The sequence below is a fragment of the Andrographis paniculata genome, unplaced genomic scaffold (genome assembly GCF_009805555.1).
Source record: "Andrographis paniculata isolate CXL003 unplaced genomic scaffold, ASM980555v1 Contig51END, whole genome shotgun sequence".
Taxonomy (NCBI): Eukaryota; Viridiplantae; Streptophyta; class Magnoliopsida; order Lamiales; family Acanthaceae; genus Andrographis; species Andrographis paniculata.
In genome coordinates this window covers 567,970-589,633 of record NW_026137586.1, presented here as the reverse complement: position 1 = coordinate 589,633, position 21,664 = coordinate 567,970, and the positions used below count along the sequence as shown (strand labels likewise).

At 34.0% G+C, this 21,664-nt stretch overlaps 2 protein-coding genes and 1 long non-coding RNA gene across 6 annotated transcripts; 1 reads left to right on the top strand and 2 right to left on the bottom strand.

Moving 5' to 3' along the window:
• Positions 1–427: 427 nt before the first annotated feature.
• LOC127253792 (uncharacterized) lies at positions 428–2,517 on the bottom strand. The gene is made up of 3 exons (XR_007839338.1): positions 2,227–2,517; positions 1,775–1,816; positions 428–782 (listed from the first exon to the last, which is right to left on the bottom strand). It is a non-coding gene; the product is annotated as an uncharacterized LOC127253792 (long non-coding RNA).
• A 1,779-nt stretch (positions 2,518–4,296) lies between these two features.
• LOC127253796 (oxygen-dependent coproporphyrinogen-III oxidase, chloroplastic) lies at positions 4,297–8,542 on the bottom strand. The gene is made up of 9 exons (XM_051278562.1): positions 8,347–8,542; positions 7,800–8,270; positions 6,393–6,468; positions 5,849–5,943; positions 5,554–5,637; positions 5,094–5,181; positions 4,774–4,898; positions 4,605–4,703; positions 4,297–4,523 (listed from the first exon to the last, which is right to left on the bottom strand). Exons 1-9 carry the CDS (start codon positions 8,479–8,481, stop codon positions 4,455–4,457), a joined length of 1,242 nt encoding a protein of 413 aa, XP_051134519.1. The 5' UTR covers positions 8,482–8,542; the 3' UTR covers positions 4,297–4,454.
• Positions 8,543–10,678: 2,136 nt separating this feature from the next.
• Positions 10,679–21,129, top strand: LOC127253688 (vacuolar protein sorting-associated protein 52 A). 4 transcript variants are annotated; one of them, XM_051278401.1, is made up of 18 exons: positions 10,679–10,935; positions 11,026–11,117; positions 11,363–11,464; positions 11,728–11,811; positions 12,822–12,902; positions 13,679–13,822; positions 14,831–14,922; positions 15,614–15,695; positions 15,802–15,984; positions 16,897–17,012; positions 17,120–17,178; positions 17,316–17,416; positions 18,660–18,710; positions 19,052–19,231; positions 19,373–19,507; positions 19,666–19,740; positions 20,524–20,581; positions 20,681–21,129. In XM_051278401.1, exons 3-18 carry the CDS (start codon positions 11,438–11,440, stop codon positions 20,983–20,985), a joined length of 1,773 nt encoding a protein of 590 aa, XP_051134358.1. In that variant the 5' UTR covers positions 10,679–10,935; positions 11,026–11,117; positions 11,363–11,437; the 3' UTR covers positions 20,986–21,129. The 4 variants fall into 4 exon arrangements, with proteins under 4 accessions (XP_051134358.1, XP_051134356.1, XP_051134359.1 ...); XM_051278399.1 differs by having other exon boundaries at positions 11,022–11,117; XM_051278402.1 differs by lacking the exon at positions 11,363–11,464.
• The last annotated feature ends 535 nt before the right edge of the window (positions 21,130–21,664 follow it).

Sequence of the window (21,664 nt, the reverse complement as noted above, 5' to 3'; positions counted from 1 at the left end):
TTTTTTTTTTTGTATATTTTGTTTAACAGTTGAATAATAATAACAACAATTTTTGGTCATGCCAGTCACATGATTTCATGCATGCTTACTACGGAAATGAAAGCGTGAAGAATTTAAAATGCATAACTATTTCTTTAAATAATTCACGTATCAGATTAAATGACCAAAACCATAAAAAAAATATATATATATGTTCTTCTGCAAGACCAAAGATTACATTTTTATCTTCTTTAGCGAACATGATTATGCAAAAGTTACCTTAAACAGGACCCTGAGACACACTTCCTGAAGGCAGCTTTCATTATCCGGTAGCTATTCGAGCCTCCGATTAAAGGATCAATCGAAAAATGCTGATTCAAATATGTTACACTGATGATAAAAAAAAAAAAAAAAACTACAAATATGTGAATAAAAATAGGAGCTGAACAACAAACATTACGTATCATAATTCATACAAACTACAATTTTTTCAGTACAAATGTAATGCATACAATGATCATAAATCACACAATTATTAAATGAATATGCATCTATAGAACTAACTAACAGTAGCCTAAATTCGGGAATTCAGGCTTCTGGCCTAATGCTCGATGGTCCATCACCATGGCCAACACCAGGACTGTGCCCTGGCGTCGTGGGGTGGGCATCTACAGTGTCCCCGACAAGATCATGCACTCGAAGTCCATGACTATTGTGAGAAATTTCATCTAGTAACTTCCTGTCGCAGTTTCTTATATCACCTTGTATGTTTCTACCGATTGCCTTACCGACCAAAAGCCTCCCTTCAGCAGGCAGAATTCCACCAGTTACGACAAGGGAAATGAGAAAAACACAAGTTACTATTAGCTTGGCTTGATTCATGACTATTTATGTTTTTTTCAAAATAAGAAATTGATTCAAGAAAATGAGATCAACAAAGAATTGCCTTTTGGCTTATTTTGTGTTTGAGTGAAAGTGAAGGAGTTAGATTCAAGTATTTATAGAACAGAAAGATCAGAGGATGGAAAACAGTATATCAGATTGCGGGAATAATGTTTGTTTCGGAGATTTTGGAGGATTTCTATTATTCCTACAAAATTTTCGGGGCCCAAAAAATATAAGATCAAACACTTATTTTTTATATTATACTAAAAATCAATTTTACAATTTAAAATTTTACTATTAAAAATCAAAACTCAAAATCCTAACCTCCAAGCAAACACACTTTAAAATATCCTATCAGCACCTATTTATATCACATCAAAAATCTATTTAAATTCAAAATTTTACTATTAAGGAATACAGACCTTAAGTCTTGGAAGATCCGAAGAAAATCTAACACTTATAAGTCCCAAATAAACTCCACTAGTATGAGGCCTTTTGGAGGAAATAAAAAAACAAATCAGTGCAGGCTCAGCCCAAAGCGGACAATATCATACTAAGTTAGCTCAGTCCTAACAGTGGTATCAAAGCCTGGTTGACGGTGAAGTGGACTGGACGGTATTGGAGTGCAAATCCAAGTCCCACATTAGAAGATTTGAAGAAAATCTAACACCTTATAAGTCCCACACAAACTCCACTAATATGAGACAAACAAATCCAATCATACTAGTGTGAGTTGGCCCAGTCCCGCATAAACTCCACTAGTATGAGGCAAACAAATCCAATCATACTAGTGTGAGTTGGGCCAGTCCCAACAAATATTCAGACCCTCAAACAAACACACCTTACAAAGATTCACCAACTTAAGTAACTATCCAAACTAAAAAAACAATCCATGTAAATTGAAAGATACCTTAAAGAGGTCAACTTGGGCAGTGTCTTTCCAGCCCACTTCCTGTCATCATCTACACTGTTAGTCAATATCAATTATGTTTTTTTTTTTTAAAAAATATCAAATTATATTTGTTATTGAATGGATCGTTAGAGGTGGGCAATCAAGTACCTTTGTGGGACTTGAACAGCAATATTTGGTACAAACACAACTTAGGAAACCAACAAACTCAAGGAATTAAGCTGGTGAAGAACAGAAGTACATTCACAACCTTTGAATGCATTTTTTTGGTGCTGTTATGTCCTAATTAATCATATGCCTAATCCCAATTCATCTTTTGCAGTACCAAGTGTAATGGACATATTGAAAATCTTGGTAGTGCAAGAAGGTAGGTCAATATTTGAAGCAGGAAAGTAGAAATGCATGTGCAGACAAAACTCAAAAGCAAAATTAATGGTGTACTGAATACTAACCAGATTCATGAACAGGAAGAATGGAGACCCTTTGAGGTCGGCTCCAAGTGTTGGGGAAGTTGGATTTTGCCACTTTTTGCTGTTACAGTAGTACCACAACAGGCAGGATTTCTCTACAAATATATATATATATACACACATATAGGTTAGGTATATTCATAGGCAATTATGACAATTCTTGAATTTTAACACCACTTGACCTGAAACAATCTTGTCCCTCCATATTGGGGGAGGTATCTTTATTATTCCACCAGAATCTGGAAATTCTTTCCTTCAGTAAGTACTGTGCAAAGATTTCCCATCTGTATCCTGTGGAAATCAATTAATTAACTAACAATTAAAAAAATAATACTAAAACTGCAAAGCAATGGTGAATCTTAACAAATTCAGGCAACACCTGTACCTATCAGTCTATCATTTTTGTTTCTTAGTATGCTGTGAATGTATGGTCAGCAGTCAGCATAACTTCCAGAATAATAATTAAGAAGAATCTACATACAAGCTATTTTTAAGCTGTGATTCCATACAGTGAGTTTTTTTTTTTTTTTTGTTTTTTGTAGTCATTCTAAGCTCCTGTGTCATTCTAAGCAGCAATCTGGGGGTCGAATTGAGAGTGAATGCATGCCAAAAGTACACAAAACAGTCAGACCTCTAAACAAAGCCCATGCCAAGGCATGACAAGGCATGCCAAGCTAATGGCTTTGTACAGCATCTGCATGAAAACCGCGCTTCGCAGGCCGGTCGAAGATATGCTACAATGTTATGCAATCAAATGAAGTTAATGGCAAGGGAGAAAATAAGCATTCTTTCACATGAAGCTAAAGCTATTTAGGATGCATGTGAATGGGTGATCTTGAGATCATTACTATTATGAGTCACTTCTAGTAAAAAGATCCCATCTCAGTATTTCTTTAAGACAAAAGGATCTTTGGCAAAAGGTACTCGAATCCAAACTTGACTGATGTATAGTGTTTCTTTTAGTATATGAAAGGGCAATGCTTGCAATTCTTGTGGACTTATGTTCTTGAAGCTCATATATCTTTCCAAACATCTATCTGCTTTCTTTAATTTCTCTGTACACCCACTAAAATTCAGAAGGAACTATATCTACTATATGTGTGTGTGTGTGTGTGTGTGCATACATCGACTATATTTAAGTCCTTTGCCTGACACTAGGCCAACTGGTTCCAAGCATTTCTCCACACATAAAAACCAGGGTTACCAAGAAAAAACATTGCTACATTTTAATGTATAATGATTATGCATATGCTGCCAAAAGACAAAATGGACACGGTATGTCAAATTTTGGCTTTGAACAAATTAGAACCATTGAATTCTTACCACAGTGTAACTCCGGGGTATTATATCTCCCACTTTAGAATGCAACATCCACGTTGTATATGATACCAACTGTGACAGGCCTGCAAGCAACTCAAAGCCAGGCATGTCAAGATCATAGACTGGTCCCATAAGTCACGAGTCCTTCCAACGTGCTTGTTAAAACTGACGTTATCACACAGCCATGAGGGGCTCAGACCGGCCATTTCTTCAATATGGATCTGGAGAAAACAATTTGTATTTGTATTTGTATTTGAGTTCCTTTGATTGTAATCCTGGACTCACGAACCCAATCAGTTTGATCATGTGTGGTTTAGGCTACCTGCAAACATCAACCAAAATACCAATACCAAAGTCCACTCCTAACAATTATCAATAGACTTTGAGATTCTCTTTTCTTTACATTTCCAGGAAATTCAGGGTTGATAAAAAAAGATGTCAAGCCAGTATAGCAAGGGCAATTCTGTAGAGTTATCAAAGAACCACTGTCTGAAACATCACTGTCAGCTCTCCAACTGCAGGATCATTATACAATGCATTTAATAGTGTTGCCCTTGCATAACTCATCACTACAATCAAACAAAAATATTGAAGTGAAAGGCATCAAAATGCTGTTGTTGGGGTACCAGAATAAGACCCAATCTAATGTCAATGAAACATAATAAGACTTCTCATTCAATTAAACTATTAGAATTGCTAACCTAAGAATAAATTTGAATTAAAAATTAAAACTGTAGCGTAATAACTTGCATTGAACAATTACCAAAGAGCCAAAATGACAATGAGTTCAACATTGGTGCCTCAGCACAAAATACTCTGGAACTTATGAAATTACAAAAAAAAAAGAACACTAAAAAAGGGCCAACAAAACAGGGCATCAACATGAAAACTCAGATCCACTCCTTGGGGTTGATACATGCATCCAAAAGTTTCCACTCCTCGCTACCTTCTTCTGGTTGCTGCATAACAGGAACATATAAAATTTGCTTAATGTCACCTTTCAAAGTCACACACACAAACACACATATCATCAAACTCACATGATCATATTCCCATCGAGCAGTTAATGGAAGTGAGACAAGAATACTCTCAATCCTACCACCGGTCTTGAGACCAAATGTAGTTCCCCGATCATAAACCTACCACCATAAATGGGAAACATTATATCAATTTCATATCATGTTCTGAAATATTGTCTACAGCTATTACCAAGTTGAACTCTACGTAGCGTCCTCGCCGCAGCTGCTGCCATGCCTTGTGCTTGTCTGTAAATGGCGTGTCCTTCCTCCTCTCTATGATTGGTATATATGCTGGAATAACAGCATTTGCGCACTCTGCAATTACCAATTATAAGTGAATTGAACAGACAAGTTGTTGAAAAGTTATAGCTTGTGTTGCCTAGTTACTTCATAGGCACACTATTAAGAATGAGAGTACACCCAATATCTTATTCGAGCAAAAAACAGGGGAAAAGGCAGCACTGAGCACACAGATGACACAAAGTAATTTTCCCATTTCCTGGAAATTACCAGTAGCAAAAGAAAGAAGCATCTCTTGATCATATGCATTCAAATCATCGAAAAATATACCCCCAAGACCGCGTCTCTCCCCACGATGCTGCACAAAACATGAAAACCGTGATTTTTTTTTTTTCAAAAAAAATAAAAATAAAGGCATGTTAGCTGCTAAAACAAAATTTAAATATTCAACGTGTCCAGCATAAATAAGAATACAAAAATGATCAGCTAAATAAAAGTACATTATATTAAATAGAGGCAGATGTTTTGCATTGGGTCAACCAAACCTCTACGAATCTGCATGGTCAAAGAATGAGAGCAATTAAAGATATATGGGACCTTAGTCCCACAACAGTTTTGAACTCAAGTATAGTAAATATATCCCTAAATGGAAAAAGTCAGCCAATGAAGACATGCATCAGCAGCATAATATGCAATCCTAAAATGTAATAAGCTGTTGCAGAAGTAATACCTTGATATAGAAATAATCATCGCACCATTTCTTAAATCGAGGATAGAATTCACTATCGAACTTGTCACAAGCAGTTTTTTGGGCCTACAATATACACAAGAAAATCAACAAAATATATGTTCAACTAGGTTGCTCAGAGATGGGAACCAAACTAATCTGCCAGATCAGGAAAAGAAAAGTACACCAATTTTCAAAAAAAAAAAAAAAAAACAAATTTCCTTTGTGATTCTCACTCTCAAGCAAAAATAGATGCAAACTGTCAATGTAGTGCAAAAATACAGTTCTGGGTATTCACCGAATGGAAGTGCCTGACATCCTCCTCAAAAATGTAGGCAGGAGTCAAATCTGTGCCCCCACCAAACCACCATTGTCTAGGTGCTCCTGGAGCATCTGCTCAGATTGAAAATGAACAGAATTATGACACAAGGCTTCATAGAGATTGTGTGTGTTCGAGAGGCGAATTTCCAAACAGGAAGTAATCAAATATAATAAGAAGGATGTTCTCCATTTAAGTTTCACAATTGACATAAATGACAAGGCATCCACTTAAAATTAGTAACACAGAGGATTTTCTTTCACACCCATTTGAACAGAAATCAGTCATTCTGTACATCAAGCTCTTAAGTAACAATTTGAAAATTCATATTCTCGAAGGTTCCGTGAAGTCATCCAAAAGCCCATATATTCTTATGTTAGTAAATTCTTTCTAAAAATACAACTCAGTAAAACCAAGCATAATTACAAATACTAAAAGTTAAATGAATGCTGAAAACATATTTAAGAACTAAAATGTGCTAGAAAAAGACAGAAATTCACAAATAAAGTATTGTGCCGAGTACCTTTTGGAGCATCAGTTTCAAAGTAACGGTAATTAAAATGCAGAGTTGGAGCAAAAGGATTTTTTGGATGAAGAACCTGCAGGTCAGACAAGATGATAGCTCACCAAGTATTTTAAACAAAATATACAGGCAAATAAAAGACTAATTTTACATTCAAAACATGAAAAGCTCTGTTCTCCCACCACCATTTTTCAATTGCTATTCATCGAAAATAATAATAAGAAACACAAAATATTTTATACATAATTTAAAAAAAAAAAAAACTTAAAATACTCGTTATAAAAAGTCAAAAATTTATAATAAAAAATCACGTATTCAACTTAAAATAATATATTTATATTTTTGACACAATCCCCCGTACATCACACCAAAAATTATTTCATTAAAAAATGCTCGAACGAACGGAGCCATCACATAACACCTATTTATGTCGCAATCACACAATTGTTTCAATTCAAAATTTTTACTATTCAAATTTCAAACCCAAAATCTAAATGTGACACCCTGGCCCGCAAGCCACGCAAAACCGGGTGTGTCGGGATTGTAGACTAGTCTCATAGATAAACACGAGTCCTTTCATCGTGCTTTTGTCCTCACTCATGCGCACCCTGGGAGACTTTCCAGATTCCCAATCCTCGAATTATTCTAGAGCTAATACGCTTAATTCTAGTTCATTTAGTAGGGCTCCCAAAAAAGAATGTGCACATTATTGACGTGAGCAATTTACTCAATCTATTTAACCTATATTCAACTTCGCATAGCCTGGCACCGGCTCATCTACTATAGTTGGTTTAGCACCGACCCAACTGCGAGGGTATTACATCCTCTCCACTTAAGAATACAACGTACGTTGCACCAAAGGATCACCAACTACTAGGACCCTCAACAGTCACGTCAACAACTGTGGGAGGTCGTAGGTCGGTTGTGACACCCTGGTCCACAAGCCACCCAAGACCGGACATTTCGATATTATAGACTAATTTACACAAGTACTTTAAGCGTCCTCACTCACAAGCACTCTGACTTCGGCCACCCATTCTCAAATTACTTTAAAGCAGTTACGCTTAACTCTAATTTCTTTTGGTAGAACTCCCAAAAAACAATGTGTACATTATTGACTTGAGTAGTCTGTTAAATCCATTTATCCTATATTCAACTTTCACATGATCTGACACCGGCTCATCCACTCAAGTTGGCCTAGCACCGGTCCAACTCCGGGGTACTACACCAAACCCTCAAACAAACACACCCTAGTCTCCCTAACCACATAAGTTCACCGAACCCGAGAGGTACCACATAATCTACTTTTTTTAGCTCAACCATTCATTGCAAATTAAGTTCGACAACAAGATATATATATATATATGAATGTATGTGTGTGTGTTAAGTAAAGAGAAGGAAAATTACTGAGCTGACTCCAGCAGCGAAGAAAGGTACAGGCCCTGGCTTGACATTGCCATCGTCCGTGGGCTTAGCAGCTCTGTAAGCCTCCGGCGGCATAACTCCATAAACAACAGAAACATTCACACCGGCCTTCTCCCAAACAGCTCCATCCTGCAAAACTCTGCTGATTCCGCCGCCGCCGCCAGGGCGCGACCACACATCCTCTTTGAACTTAGCACCGCAATCCACGGCCTCGATAGCAGAGCAGACGCTATCCTGCGCCTCCCTAATCATTTTCTCGAACCTTGCCCTAACAGAATCGGCTGAACCGGTAACACTCTCGTCTGCTTCTCGGAGGAATGTGTGGGGCCTTTCCGCCTCGGGGGTTTCCTTTTCTATCATTTGCGACGACGAGGATGATGCTGATGCTAGGAGTCGTGGAATTGGCCTTTTTGATGCTCTGGTGGGTAATGCTCTGGAAAAATGGGGGCGAATCTACAGGAAAAAAGCATGGGGATGAAGAATTCAATTTCGGCAGAGATAGAGGCGAGGTTGGTCGGTGAACACTTACAGGGATGTGAAGCGTGGTGGCGGGAGGTGTTGAGAGTGCTAGAGGGAGCAGACGGCGGCGGAGGTGGTGGCGCGTGTGGAGATGGTTATCGATTAGCGGCGGAGAGGAGAGAATCTGAGCTGACGCCAAATCCATTTTCTTCGTTGAGTCTCTTCTATGTGAAAGGCAATATCAGGAAAGATAAAACAAGGAGGATAATCGCGGTTTGCTTTACTCTTTTGTTTTTAAGAAAAAAAATAAAAAATAATGGGTGTTATTGTTTGACTGTTGTGACTATGCTTGAGTGTATTTTTTTAATTGTTAACGTTATACTCCCTCTCCCTCTGTCCATATATCAGGTAAACAAGAAACAATATTATCTGTTCGCCTAGATTTATCCTACGCATTTTCGGAAGCGATTGTGAATTTTCACGTTAAAAATAAAATAAAATAATATTATCCATTCATATATCAGGTAAACAAGAAATAATATTATTTAAAAAATAATAATATTTTAATTGTATTAGGTTGTTAAAAGTAATGTGATAATATTTATATCTTCTACTTTTTAATGTAAAAGTAATGTGTGATGAAAAATAAGATGAAATATTTAACGAAATATTTACTTTGTAATTTGACGTCCCAGAGGATCTTTAAATGCAAAATGGCTGAATCACACTAACAAGACAAATTACATTAGACTTAGCATACAAGACTTGGAGGCCAACCATTCTATTATATATAAAATTCTTAAAACTCACCGTTGATTTCACAAAATTGCTTAAAATTTCTATATTTTCATTGTTGCATCAAATTTGTTCCTAATTTTTATAAATTGTGCGTCTAATTTTTCAATTGTCTTTATATAATGGTGTTTTTTAGCTGCGGTCAAATTGTAAATAAATACTAAATTTTTTATTTCTAAATTGGATATTTAGTACGGAGAAATAGAAGCAGATAAATGAAGATGTAAAAATAAAGACAAATAAATGAAAATTGATGGATGGACAGATTTAGCTCAATTAGTCTTGAGCCTAATCAAATAAGAAGATAACTCAAAAGTGATTAATCCATCAAATACACGGAAAAGTGATCGAAATTGATAGAGTTGTTGGTCCCCAGTTTGATGGAATGACATATTTTGGTTGTAACAAACTTAGTGGAGATATAGATAAATAGTGAAACAAAAAGATTTTATTCTTGATTGAATTTGCTAGATGATTATATATGCTAGTGAGAAAATATAATAAGAGTGAAATATTCTAGTTGTGTTGATAGTGAAAAAAAAAAATTATTGAACATTGAGACAATGAAAATATGAGATAGTTTTTAGGTTGAGGGAACAATCAAGAAATGTGTGTTGATTTCTTGAAGTGTGTACTCATATTGTATCAAAATATTCTTGTACTTCAATGATTTTTACAGTGAATCTTATATAGGTTGAAATCCTAAATGGCTAGTTACAGTCGAATTGGATTATCAATTATTTTGTAATTTTCGTCCTTGTGATCACCAATATGTATGCGCTTTCAGATCGTTGACTGTGTCTAATAAACAATCAACTTGTATTGTGAGAATTTACAATTCTTTTATCTTGGAGTTGTTCCGCTGTAATGATTTATTCGGATTTAATCTAAATTTGAAGACAACAACTTTAAATTACAAATATATTTATTATATTTATATTTATTTCTAACTAATAGTAATTTTTTAAAAAACCAACTATGTATAAGTATATTTAGTATTCTATTTATTTATAGTCATGAATTATTGACTAAAATTTTAAAAATATCCTCAATTATTTTTATTTTTCATGTTTTTATTATTTTTTTTTTTGTCTATATGTTAAGCTACTTTTACATGATAGAAGAATTATATATTTTCTTTGTTCTAAAAATATTTTTTAAACTACTTTTACACAATAGAAGGATTATATACCTTATTTATTGTATGAATATTTTTTATTATTATTTTTATTTGAAGAATCTTTTATGTTAAAAATATTTTGACCATATAAAAAATAATATTTTATATTAAAATTAACATATAAAATACTTATAGAAATCATATTAAAGAAAAATTTTGATGAACAAAGACAAAAAGGATTGACATATGGATTTGAATTTTGAGTTGAGATTTGAATAGTAAATTTTTTTAATTTGAATAGATGTTTGTAAAATTGATTTTTAATACGTATATATAAAAAATAAAAAATAAATATTTGATTTAATATTTTTTTAAAAAAAATGGAATGAAAGAATGTATTTAAAATCCAATAAAAAAACACATGAACTTTTTATTTTCTATTATTTATTTTGAAAAAAAAAACAACTTAACCAAAATAGTACCACTTGCACATCAATTACAATCGAAGTCCCCAACTCTCCGTCTCCTTCAACCTCATCACCATCTTCCGTCGCAAGGAGTGCAGCGCCGATAGATATCGACGATTCGTTTCAGATCCCTCCCCGCCGTCGTGTTTAGCCCCGTGCTTCGTCTGTTTCGGCATCGATCGCACGTTAGTGGAGGCGATCTGGAGAAAGCATGGTTGGTGACGATGTCTCATTAGAAGGATTGGAGCAAGAGCTCGAAGATTGCAAAGCTGACGAGGTTGGTTTGTAAGCTGTAATCTACTGCATTTTTCTATTTCATCATTTGAATGATTCATTATATGCACTTTTCTCTCTGCCTTGAAGTTAGTTGCCAACATACTGTCCAAAGGAACGAAATCGCGAGACTATACGAAGGATGTGGAGAACAATTTACGGCAATCTGAACTCGAATCCATTGAGGTTCTGATCCGGCACTCAGTCTCACTATCTTCCTTGAATTTCTGTTCCGTTGTATATTTTCTTTTATGCCTATGTCATATGTCCAGAGGAGAAATGTTTTGGAAAGTTCAATTTTGTTGCCTGTCAATTGTACCTTAGAGTGATGTTTTCTGGAACATTTAGGATCTGTTTGGACAGGAATGTGTTTCCAGTGTTTGAGCTTGGCCTACCTTTCATGATCTTTTGTATTTGTTGTTTGATGCCAGGATTACATTAAAGAAAGTGACAATTTAGTTTCTCTTCATGATCAAATTCATGATTGTGACATCATCCTATCGCAAATGGAAAAGGTTCTCAGTGGATTTCAGGTATGGGATGCCATATTCCATTATTGTTTAGCTGTTCATAAGAGGACTTAGCTGGGTGTCATGAAATATTTCACAAACTATCAACCAGAGCTAAAGAATATAAACTATGAATCAAATGTTATAATGCCCCAGTGGAGATGCGCAATCTGTGTATGTTAAGCTGTTAAGTCACAGTTTTCTTGGCTTTAGTAAATTACTTATTGTGAGTTGCTATACTATTCTCTATGAATTTCACAACTATTTTCTTTTTATTGGTTTGGAAGGCTGAAATTGGTTCAATAAGCTCAGATATTAAGATTCTTCAAGAGAAATCTATGGACATGGGGCTTAAGCTCAAGAATCGAAAGGTAAAATCTTTATCTCCTCTGTATTATGAAAGATAATGTAATTATCAGACAAATAAATATACTAGTGGTTCAGCTATCTGCTCTTTCACAGTTTGATGTGCATTGATTGTAAGTGGCTATATTTGGAAATCTAAGGACGAGGAAGTGAGATTTCACATGGACATATAGAAAAGCTATTAATGTCCTCCCTTATGATGAAAACAGTTTTCTAGTACTACTGAATGAAAATTCATTTCCCCTAAACTCCTTTGGTTTATAAAACATTTTAACTATTGATGCATGGTCATGCCCTCCCAGTTTAACGAATGGTCTTGAACTAAATATTTTGTTAAATACTTTAAGGATCTCTCCTTTTGCTTAATACTGAACCACGAATCTATAGTTGTTTACACATATATTGCTTGTTAGAAAGTGTCTAGAAATATCGCACCTCGTTGTTTTTGCTTGCCATGAATCATGGTAATCTTTCTTTTTGAATGTGCTACATGAATGTATAATTCTGAATAAAACACATTAAATTAAAACATTTGAAGTGTATTCCATGTTGAATGTATCTTAAATTCCATCTTATGAGGCTTCATTTTGAATGAAAATCAGTGCACTTGTCTTTTTGTGTTTTATGGTCTGCCCGCATATAAAAACTTGAAGTGAAGCTAAAAAGTGTACAAAATATAAAAGAGCAACTCCAAATCAATCAGTTGGTGTTGCTAGGGAAACATCCATAAGCAATTGAGGACAATGACAGAAAGTAATTCTAAAGAAGGAAACTGGGATTTCTAGAAAGTTTGGTCAAAGACCCTTAGACCATGCTGTGCCAAATTTTGTGGTGCCGGAGCTACTATTAACCATACTTTTGTCGAAATTCATGATCCCTGTGCTTCTATTATCATGCATTTAATTATTCCAGATGTTTGCAACAACCATTTGGATTTTGGACATTTAAATCTTACGTTCATGTTATATCACTACTTCAGATACTATGATAATAAGATGCTTATTTGCTTTGTCAGGCAGCTGAATCAAAATTAGCAAAATTTGTTGAGGACATCATTGTCCCACCAAGGATGATAGATGTTATCGTTGATGGAGAGGTACTAATGTCTCTTGTTTCTTCAAAATTTACCATCTCTGTAGAAGCCCTCCAAACAAACACACTATAAAATATAAGATAAGTCAAAGTCAATTCATCTAAAGAAATAAAATTTTACAAACCCTTTGAAAACCCAAGTATAATAATATTCTCTCTTGATTTGTAAATTTGTTTGTTGGATGAATGAAGTCACACAGTATGACAACGGTTAACTTTGTAAGGTGGCTGCTAGATAGGGTTCTCTTGGTTTAGGGAAGGCATAGACGCTGAGGTGTTGACTAAGTGTGGGTAGAACAAACTGACAAAAGGTGGAGCAAGTGAGTGGGAAAAAAAGGTCCTTGTTGGTTTGTGACATTATTCAACCAAAATAAACCCATAGATGTAGAGAATTTTCCTAATGCATAAAGGCTTGTGAAATGGTTTGGAGTTCTCTTGAACATCCGATCTAAGAGGTTTTAAAGTTCAATAGCCTTCAAATGTCGCTCTTGGGTCAACACTCAGATCGAGTCTTGAAATTTCTTGATCTAGCTCTCAATATTGGCCTGGCTGGAATTTGAACCCTGAGAGGCTTGATCTCAGTGTCAAATGAGAGCAGATTTAACCCTTCCCTTCTTTTTCAATATGAGTATATCATCAATTCTTTCGACTTTACAAAATTTTTTCTTTCATACGTAAGAATGCCTCATTCCCATTATATGAGAACCCTTGAGATTTATTTTCATTCTTTACCACTTGGTGTTTCTGTTGATGAACTGGTGTGTTGTTTAATTTCTATAGGTGAATGAGGAGTATATGAGAACCCTTGAGATTCTAAGTAAAAAGATAAAGTTTATTGAATCTGATGCAATGGTGAAGACTTCTAAAGCTCTAAATGATGTTCAACCGGAACTAGAAAAGCTTCGTCAAAAAGCAGTTTCAAAGGTATGCTACAATCTTGAATTCAATGAGATTAGTGGTTTTTCTTCTCTTCTTCTATTCTACATAGTTATTATGCATTTACTTACTAAGAATATTACCCACCTTGTTTCGCTGAATGGATAATTGAGACACAAATGCACCAGAAGATTTGCAATTTTAAAGGATTTTCTCCACGATTTATTCCCCCCCTCTCCCACCCTTCACCCTCTATATAGTGTTGTGCATGATGGGTTTGATGTTTTTTCAACTAACTTACTTGAATAAGCCTTTGCATTTTCATTTCTCATATATCTGTTGGTGGTCCAATATATTGATACATCACCAAAGACCTGAAAATCTTTGAACATAGATGCGACTTTTTACCTAGAGTATGGATCCAAATGTAGCCAACCGCGAATATTTTCTATTGCAGCATAGATCAGAACATAATAAGGAGTCTTCCACCCTTCACCCTCTATATAGTGTTGTGCATGATGGATTTGATGTTTTTTCAATTAACTTACTTGAATAAGCCTTTGCATTTTTTATTTTATTTTATTTTATTATTTCTATTATTATATATATAAATCTTATTATATATGCATCTAGTGGAATATCCCTGAAGGCTGTTATCATATTTTGTCTTTTAATTCAAGACGAATGTTGAAGTCATTCAAAAAAATAAAACAAAACAAGCAAATATAAATATCCTGATTATTTTTACGGCATCATGACAAGTTGCTTGGAAAGCTCATTGGTGTTATACTTTTTCCTGCATTTACTCTTTGCTCATTGGTATGTATTTGCTTATATGTTCTCTACTGTAGGCAATGTACTGGTTATTGTTGTGGTTACATAGTCTCTTGATTACTCATACTTGTCTACATTCTTTTTGAATATTATCCAGTTGATTGACATGTGTGAATGTGTTATAATCCTTCAATTACCATGTGATTAATTGCTTGAAATTGACTATATTACTCGGTATGTACTTTAACTTTTATTTTTCTTTCCTTTTTGGTGCTTCTGAAGGTATTCGACTTCATCCTTCAGAAACTAATAGCATTAAGGAAACCCAAGACAAATGTTCAAATCCTTCAACAAAGCGTTCTTCTGAAATACAAGTAAGTTGTGTTGAATAAATGCATAGATACTGGTAGAAATTTTGGGGAAAATAATGAAATTATCTTATTGAACATCAAAATAAGAAGCCTATATATAGGCAATATAAAACAGACTCGATAGACTCAAATCTAAGTAATCTAATATAATGGATATGACCAATAACTTATCTATTCTTTAACAGATACTTTTTTTATTCTACCTGGAGAGAGAGTGGAATCCAGATTCATTTTACAAGCCCTTAATCAAAGTATAAGAGTGTTCTTTTATTACAACTTTTTTCATTTCTTCACTATTCAATCCTCATGATTCTCTGTAGAATACACTATTTTCTTATTAAAAAAAAACAATCACATCCAAACTACTTATCAAACATAAAACCAGAACAATCCAAAAGAAAATCACCAACCAAACACTCCATAAGTATTTGGCATGTACTCAATCGGGCAATCCAGTTTTTTAAGATAATTTGTTCAAAATCACTTAAGAATTTGCATTGGTGCTGACTGCTGAGTATTAGGAGCCATTGCATGGTAGATTTGGTGGACTTCTCTTCAAAAATAGTAATGTAGGCCTTATACTACTATGTAGAAGGTGATATTGTTATTCTGAACCTCCAATAATATTTTCTGTTATTTGTTTTCTAAATAAACCATCAGGTATGATATTTAATATAGTTGACTCAACATGCAGATATGTAATTTCATTTCTTAAGGAGCATGGTAAGGAAGTGTATCTTGAGGTTCGATCTGCATATATTGACACCATGAATAAGGTAAAATACTTGCAAAATCACAATTCTAAGTTTAAATTAGGATGGATGAATATTCACTGCACCAGACCTTATTCTCATACATTCAGTTGTTATTATCACTTTTCAGGTTTTAAGCACCAAAATTCGGGCTTACATTCAGGCCCTGGAGAAGCTGCAACTTGATATAGCAACATCTAGTGATTTGATTGGTGTTGACACCAGAAGCACTAGTCTTTTCTCAAGAGGAAGAGAGCCTTTGAAAAATCGTTCTGCTGTTTTTGCTTTGGGTGAAAGGATAAACATTCTGAAGGTGCCAACGTTCTAACTTGGTTTATTTTGGCTCAGCAGTTTCTAATACATTAGTACTTTGCCAGTGGGTTCTTTTTTCTTTTTTTTTTTTTGTTTTTCCGTGTATGTTTATGTACTCCTTTCTTTTTCCTATTTTCCTTCCATATTTCATGTTTGTGCCAGCAAATATTTTTTGATGTACATCTGATGGACCTGTATATGTTTTGTTCATGTATAATAAAAGGTGTTTTTGCAGGCATTCTGGTGCTTTCATTCTCATGCAAAACCATTTACTTTTTGGTTAATTTATTCTATTCTCTTTGCTTCTAGTAACTATTCTCTTAAATTTTAGTTGAAGCTAGGCTATCTTTTTTACAACTCTTTATTTGGGTTTTTTATGAAATAATCTCCAAGTTGCTCCTTTCGAATTTTGAATTACCCAAATTTGAGATGCTGCTGTAAAATTACCATGTGTTGCCTTTATTCTACTCTATTTGGCACAAGCTCTGCATTGAGATGAAATGTACTGTTGAACTGCTGGGTTATGTTTTTAGTACTAACATTGGATAATGGTGTTCATTTTACCCATAGAGAATCACAAGTACTCTCAAGTGTAGGAACCGTTGAACAGAAAAGGCTTAAAATGATTGAGTCATTTATAATGGGAGGCATCATTCATAAAAAAATTTATGCCTTTAGATAGTTTGAATCTCACCTACTTTCTCTCAGAATATCCACTTGTAGTAGATGCGCTATGAGTTGATATTCCTCACATCCTGCTTTCCGAAAGTAATTATTCTTAACATTACTCATTATCATTATTCATTAATGTGTACTTTAAATTAATTTTGCTGTGGAATTCCTACTATAATGGTATTCCTCACATCCTGCTTTCCGAAAGTAATTATTCTTAACATTATCTTATTTTCTACAGGAAATTGATGAACCTGCTTTGATTCCACATATTGCTGAAGCCAGCTCCAGGAAGTACCCTTACGAAGTCCTGTTCAGGAGCTTGCACAAACTGCTTATGGACACTGCGGCTTCTGAGTATTATCAAACTCATTTTGATCAAGTTTAATTTCATATTTCATTTGATAGAATAAATATTAGTGATTTTCCTGCAGCATGACATGTTACTTTCTGTCATCTTTCAGATATCTTTTTTGTGATGAATTCTTTGCAGAACAATCTATGTTTTACGACATATTCGCAGGTATCTGCAATTAATTTTCCACCCAAAAAATGCTAGTTATGTTCAGAAGCTTCAAATTTGCACGTGTTTATATTTTGTTAACAGTTGAATAATAATGTGTGTATTGTGATTGAGAACTTTGTTTTCTAATCTATCAGGTCCCTTTTCAGTAATTGATGAGCACTTAAATACGGTGCTTGCAAATTGTTTTGATGCCATTGGTCTGATGCTCATGATACGCATTATATACCAGCACCAGGTAAAATGCTGAAGTGAATTTGTCTATTTAAACCCCTTTATGCACAAGTAATTTTATGTTTATTTTTTTTGTTGGGTATTTCCCACTCTTCCTGCTATATTTTCTTTTAAGTGTAGGATTCAAGTTTAATCTGTTCTGCTTTATATTTTTCTAACTTTTGGTCTTTATTATATTGAATATTACTATCAAAGAGTAAATAACATTTGGTTTTGGGTGCAATCCCTGGTTGGATCGGTTTAAATGATAAAGAGGTAGGCCTTTTGATTAATGGACCTGAACTCAATTCAACCTTTGTTTATATAATATTTCTTTCTCTTATTATATATGCATTGAAATGAACAATTAATTGGCATATGTATATATAAGTAATGTACTAATGTTCTGTAGTAAAATAAATGCAAGTCTTAAATCACATACATTTTTAATTTGTTTTATATTTAATTTTTCAGTAACTAAAATAATTCCAATGTATATTTGCTATGATTTAGCAGACCTTGCTTTTTGTGAAATGAGGTGCTTGGGTTAGTGAAGAGCTTTCTATCTGGCTATAAATGGTGCTAAAATGTGGCTCTTTCCTTGCAGGAAAAGGTTCAATTGATTTTTTGTGTGATAATTTTTTGTAAACAACATAACCTGAATATATATGAGATTTAAAGCAAGTGTAGTGATCTAGTGGGTGGCATGATCTTGTTTCTGCATCCTAGTACTCAAAAATATCGACAGGATAGTTCTCGGGTTCTGAATAATCTGCTCATTACCATCCCAGGTTTTAGTTCAGTTTTGTTTTGTACTTCAATCTTCATGATCATGACATTTTCTTGGCATGGCAGTCCAATTCCTTTTTAGATAAATAATAGATTATTGAGAACATGCATCTCTTTGATCTGATTTGAAATTTAACTTAGTCTATCATTCTTTCCCCAAACTTTGTCTGAGAGAAGCTGCTCTCATTCTTTTGATATTTTTTTTTTCAAGATCTCTCTCCCTCTCTCTCTCTCTCTCACACACACACACACTCTCACAGCACACACACATACACGCGTTAGCTTGTTGGGTCAGTTGCTAGTGCTTCTTAAGAAAGTAGAGATACCCTAGTACTGTAGTAATTGTCCATTCTTAAAAGATATGCCCACTGGTGATGTATGTATATATATATATACACATTTATCCTTTTTGTTTTGTTATGTCAAATTTTTATTGAGTTCCTTTTAGTTCACACCTTTTTATTGGTTTCTTTTCTCAGCTTATTATGTCTCGACGGCGAATACCATGTCTAGATTCTTACTTGGATAAGGTAAATATATATTACTCAATAAAGATTTGTTCCCGTGTCATTTTCTGAAAGACTGAAAATTCCTACTTTAATAGTGACATCAAATTGGTTGGTGTTGGTTTTAAGAATTGTTGAGAATTTGCATTTCCATACTTCCATACAGACATTAAATTTGAGGACTCTAGCTTCCATGTGATGGAGAAATTATATATTACCGTGCATGTTTGCTTGCACTCTCTTTATCTACACAAAATATTTTCCATGTAGGCTCCATGCGTTTCCTTGAAGTCTTTATCTGAACACGGGGAATTATCATACTTGTGGCATGTATCAATTATCTTTACTGCAATGTATCTGGGCAGGTCAACATTTCTTTATGGCCAAGATTTAAGATGGTATTTGACATGCACCTCAACAGCCTAAGAAATGCCAATGTCAGGACTTTGTGGGAAGATGATGTACATCCGCATTATGTCATGAGGCGCTACGCCGAATTTACAGCTTCATTAATTCACCTTAATGTTGATTATGGAGATGGCCAGGTTTGAATTACACGAGCATATATCATTAAACTTTTCACTGTTGCTTATTCATAAGCTATTTGAGTTACAACACCATCTTAAAGTCTTTTTTCACGTGTATGTATATGTATATATATCTATACACCTGGCCATATTTTACAGCTTGAACTCAACCTGGAAAGATTGCGAATGGCTGTAGATGATTTGCTTGTCAAGCTTGCCAAACTCTTTCAGAAACCAAAGCTGCAGACTGTTTTTTTGATAAATAACTATGACATGACAATTGCAGTATTGAAGGTATGCTCGAAGTGCAGTTAAAATATACGTCTGTGACTGTTCATTTAATTACTTACACATGGCATGAAGAAAAAAATCTGGTGCATGCCAAAATCTGTAGGGGGTTGGTTGGGATGGGGAGGGAAATGTTAGTTCTCAAACTGTATTGAATGTTTCAGGAAGCTGGTGCCGAAGGGGGAAAAATTCATATGCACTTTGAAGAGTTGCTGAAGAACAATACATCAGTCTACGTGGTAATTGTGGCATGATATCTCCTTACTATGCAAAATAATGTTCTTGTGAAATTATTTATATATTTGTGTAGTTCCTGTTATTTCTTCTTCCTGCAAACCTTACGAGACGATTTATCATTTCCGGAAATAACTCTTTGCAATTAAATGTCACAACTGCCTTATATGTATGAAGAGTATTGAGGTATTTTAGATATTTAGTTTTAGATATAGTAGATGTAAATTTAGATTTGGACTTATCTACATAATTATTCCATCCGTCCCACTTAATTTGTCCCCTCTATCTATTTTCATTTTCGTCCGTTCCACATAATTTGTCTTTTTTTTTTGAAAATATAATTATACACTTTAATTATATTTTAAAATTCATAATTTATAATTTTTTTATTTTAACTAAAATATTTAGTCATCTTAATTTATAATTATTTTTATTAAATTATAATTATTTTCAGTAATAGATTTCTTAATTACTTACTAATTACATAATATCTAAAACTTTGTGTCTAAGCTAAATGAGACAAATTAGCTAGGACGGAGGGATTAGATTATTTAGATTTGAGTCTATCGAGTCTGTATATCATGTCTATTTATAGGCTTCTATCTTCTATCTTCGTTAGGAATTATAATGCAACTTTTGAGTTTTCAATAAATTATTTTCAGAAAGGGTCAAGTTGTTATTTGTTGGTAGAGTTCGAGCCAATATGAACTTCTTTGTCTAGACAACAGTTCGCCAAATTAACTCGCTCCAATCGACTTTATGCAACTTAACCGAGTCTTCCTATGCAGGAGGAACTACTGAAAGAACACTTCAGTGATCTGATCAAGTTTGTGAAGATGAGAGCTTGTATGTGCTACTATATATTTTTAACATAATATTTATAGCCAATTGAAATTCGATTTTGTCTATCTTTTCCCCATTGACTTTAAATCTTCATGTTTTTAGCCGAGGACTCGGCTTCTGGTTCAGAGCGCCCAATTACTGTGAGCGAAGTTGAGCCTATTGTCAAGGACTTTGCAAGCAGATGGAAAGCTGCGATCGAGCTGATGCACAATGATGTCATAACTTCGTTCAGCAACTTCCTATGTGGTATGGAAATTCTAAGAGCCGCTCTCACTCAGCTATTGCTTTATTACACTAGGCTTTCGGATTGCATGAAGAAAATTGCCGGCGGATCTGCCTTGAACAAGGATTTGGTTTCGATATCTTCGATCATGTACGAAATTAGAAAGTATTCGAGGACCTTCTGATGGATGGCTACTTTGTTGCTTACTACATTGGGGTGTATTGTATTCCAAGATTATTGAGGTAATTTCCCTTTAGATTGAATTTTGTTAAGATGCATTCTTTAATTTTAAGTGTCTTTCTATATATACCTTAAGACTTATTGTCAATTTAAATGTGTTTATTATTATTATTATTATTATTATTATTATTGTTGTTGTTGTTGTTGTTGTGTATTGTTTGTTAGCATGCTATATGCTGTCAGCTAACTGCCTGCCTGCCTTTATGATTATATAATTTATGAAATAATAGTATAGATTACAATCACATCTTATAAAATAAATACATCCTTGTGGAAGTGATATGTTTACAAGATATATATCATTTTTTTAATTGGAAATATTACATCAAATAAAAGGGAAGTGCAACTTTTAATCTTGGACTATAAAGAGAATAAAAGAAATTTAAATGAATTTATATCATAATATCTACTAGTTGATCTTGATCATTAATAGATACTCTAAATGTATTGGATAGAATTATTAATATTTGGAAGGATATTAACATATTTTTTACATTTAAGGGGAAATCAAAAAGATGGCAATGAGTTTATGTTCTAAAAAATATTGCTAAATTAAGACAATTATCAAGACCTTCTAGCCACAATGTTTATTTGTTGTTAATTTTTTGTTATATAACTATTAA

Excerpts from the sequence above, each read along its gene's own strand:
- LOC127253796 (XM_051278562.1), bottom strand. The coding sequence starts at position 8,481 with ATGGATTTGGCGTCAGCTCAGATTCTCTCCTCTCCGCCGCTAATCGAT. Across the intron at positions 5,944-6,392 it reads TGAAACTGATGCTCCAAAAG|ATGCTCCAGGAGCACCTAGA; the intron begins GTACTCGGCACA and ends CAATCTGAGCAG. Across the intron at positions 5,638-5,848 it reads ATGTCAGGCACTTCCATTCG|GCCCAAAAAACTGCTTGTGA; the intron begins GTGAATACCCAG and ends TGTATATTGTAG.
- LOC127253688 (XM_051278399.1), top strand. The coding sequence starts at position 10,870 with ATGGTTGGTGACGATGTCTCATTAGAAGGATTGGAGCAAGAGCTCGAA. Across the intron at positions 12,903-13,678 it reads ATGTTATCGTTGATGGAGAG|GTGAATGAGGAGTATATGAG; the intron begins GTACTAATGTCT and ends TAATTTCTATAG. Across the intron at positions 15,696-15,801 it reads ATATTGACACCATGAATAAG|GTTTTAAGCACCAAAATTCG; the intron begins GTAAAATACTTG and ends ATCACTTTTCAG.